The sequence below is a fragment of the Octopus bimaculoides genome, chromosome 27 (assembly GCF_001194135.2).
Source record: "Octopus bimaculoides isolate UCB-OBI-ISO-001 chromosome 27, ASM119413v2, whole genome shotgun sequence".
NCBI classification, from domain to species: Eukaryota; Metazoa; Mollusca; class Cephalopoda; order Octopoda; family Octopodidae; genus Octopus; species Octopus bimaculoides.
The window spans coordinates 8,711,086-8,713,457 of NC_069007.1; the positions used below are offsets into that span (position 1 = coordinate 8,711,086).

Consider the following 2,372-nt stretch of genomic DNA (forward strand, 5'->3'; position numbering starts at 1 on the left):
CTATTGTCATAGGTGCCCTGGGAATGACAACGAAACGTGCTGATTACTACCTAGCTCAGATACCAGGAAACCCCAAAATGGCTGAAGTTCAAAAGATAGTGCTCATGGGAACTGCCCATATCCTACGTAAAATACTGTCTATGTGGTCTCAAATTTTAAAACAAACACATAATTTTCTTATGGTTTCTTAAACATTCTCTAGAACAACACTATGTACAAATCCAAATATATGGTACCCTAGGTATAACACCTACATGAACTTCTAACTTGTTGTCTCTTGAGGTCTCTGGGTGAGACTTGGATCTAACTTGTACAAATGCAAAACAAAAGTGAAACATAAAATAATAATAATAATAATAATGACCTCTGCCGATCAAAGTCACAACCCACATCTAAGTCTTAAGTGTATATATATATGGGCAACACACACACACACTAAATAAAAAAAATGTTAGTAAGTAAAAGTGTTTTAAAAAAGATTGGTAAATTTTCAGATTAACACCGGCACGATTTTCACTACACTGTTAGAGTTAGGGTTTTATGGTCAGGGTTAGGGTTAGGTAGGTAATCGTGCGGGTGTTAATCTCAAGATTTACGAAAAGATTTTCCAAAAAAATCACAGTTTGTAGGGAATAAATGTTTGTCGATGGTATTTGAAAAAGATGTGTGGCTATTTTTTTTTTGTTATTATCATGGTGAAGGACGAGTTAGAAATAACTTACAATTCCCGCCAATTAGAATGAGGTATGTATGTATATATGAATGTAGTATGAAAATGAAACCATTAAAGTGAAACTAACTGTCATTACACTATCAAAATGTGATTGTTTCAGTTTTGATACTGAAATAGTTTTCTTTTACTCTCAGTGTTTCTCCTTCCTTTCTTTTTGTATTTGTTGTTGGATTGTTCGTAAAGGTTCATAAGAGAAAGTAGGAGTTGAAAGGATTTGTAAAGGTAGTAGAAAGAGGAAATTAGATTTTATTAGGGGGGAAAATGTTTATTTGTGTAGTTTTATGGATTTTATTCGTTATTAGGAGTTATTTTGAGTGAAAAAATGATGCAGTGACCTAACTAATTGTATTTAGAATATTAATTACGATTCTTTAATCCAAGAAATTTGGAATTGTGTAAATGTATGAATTTTAAACACACACACAGAGGAAATCTGCCTTTTATAGATAAGATTGCTATGTGGATAAAAATAAACCTTTTCTATAATGTTATTCAATGAAGCCACCTTCAGCTTCAACAACTGCTTCTATACGAGATCTAAATCATCTCCATGCTCGAATCAAGTGGTCCTGGTTCTTGGACATTACTCTGACTATGGCAGCTTTCAGAGTATCTTTGATGTTATGGGCATGTTCATTGACCGCTCTCTCTCAATGATTCTCCACATGTAATATAGTCCAATGGATAGAGATCTGGGGAATTAGGAGGCCAAATGTTAGGGGTTATGTGATCATGAAAATTTTCAACAATCCATTTCTGTGTTATTAGAGCCATGCATGATAGTGCAGAGTCTTAGTGAAACAAATATGGCTTTCTATTGCATACACTGTCTATCCAGGGCTTAACAATTGTTTCCGGGACCTCAATGTAGGCGACAGAGTTAACTCTAAGGCCTTGTGGAAAGAAGTAAGGAGGCATCACATGTCCTTCATTGCTGACAACGGCTAAAACCATGACAGTTGCAAGAAATTTTGTGTGCATAACACTTGGGACTTCAGAAGGGTCTGCACATAATCATTTGTCATTTCTTCTGTTAACTTTTTGATCTTGATCGAAGTTTTCTCATTTGAGAAAAACCAATTCAAATCTTCACCTGCTGGATTTTTCAACTTGTTTAAGAGCCTTTTAGATCTGATGTAGTGATTTTCTTTTGCTTTTTCTGACAAATTGACCTTTCCTCATCATATAAAACATATCTGATGTCTTTGTGGACAACATTGCTGACTGCTTCTTATGACACATGGAGATCTTTTGCAATTGGCCTCATGGATTTTCTGGGATTGTAATCGATGACCTGTTGAACTTGCTGGATAAATTCAGTTGTTCTGATGTTTTCAGAGCATTTAGAATGCTTTTTATGCTCTGATACTGGTGATACGTTTCCATCTTCAGTCTCTGGCTCCTTACAAACTTTTAAAAATTGAAATATTTCTAAATCGCTATGCTCAGCCTTTATAACCACAATAACAGAATGCCTCTTCATTTCTTGAGTAAGATGAGGATCTGCCATTATTATTTTCTGAAACAAAGATTATACAGAGATAGCAAAAAATGCAGCAATGACCCAAAAAAGGTATGTCCTCAAATAACTTACACACCCTGTATACAGAGAAGGGGGGAAGCAGGGGAGGGAAAGTAG

At 35.1% G+C, this 2,372-nt stretch overlaps 1 protein-coding gene across 1 annotated transcript in view; it reads right to left on the reverse strand.

Moving 5' to 3' along the window:
• Positions 1 to 1,366: 1,366 nt before the first annotated feature.
• LOC106868915 (deleted in lung and esophageal cancer protein 1 homolog) overlaps positions 1,367 to 2,372 on the reverse strand; it is a 52,491-nt gene continuing 51,485 nt past the window's right edge. The window contains exon 14 of the mRNA XM_052977127.1: positions 1,367 to 1,425. Coding sequence (XP_052833087.1) covers positions 1,367 to 1,425 — 59 coding nt within the window. The remainder of the gene's footprint in view (positions 1,426 to 2,372) is intronic.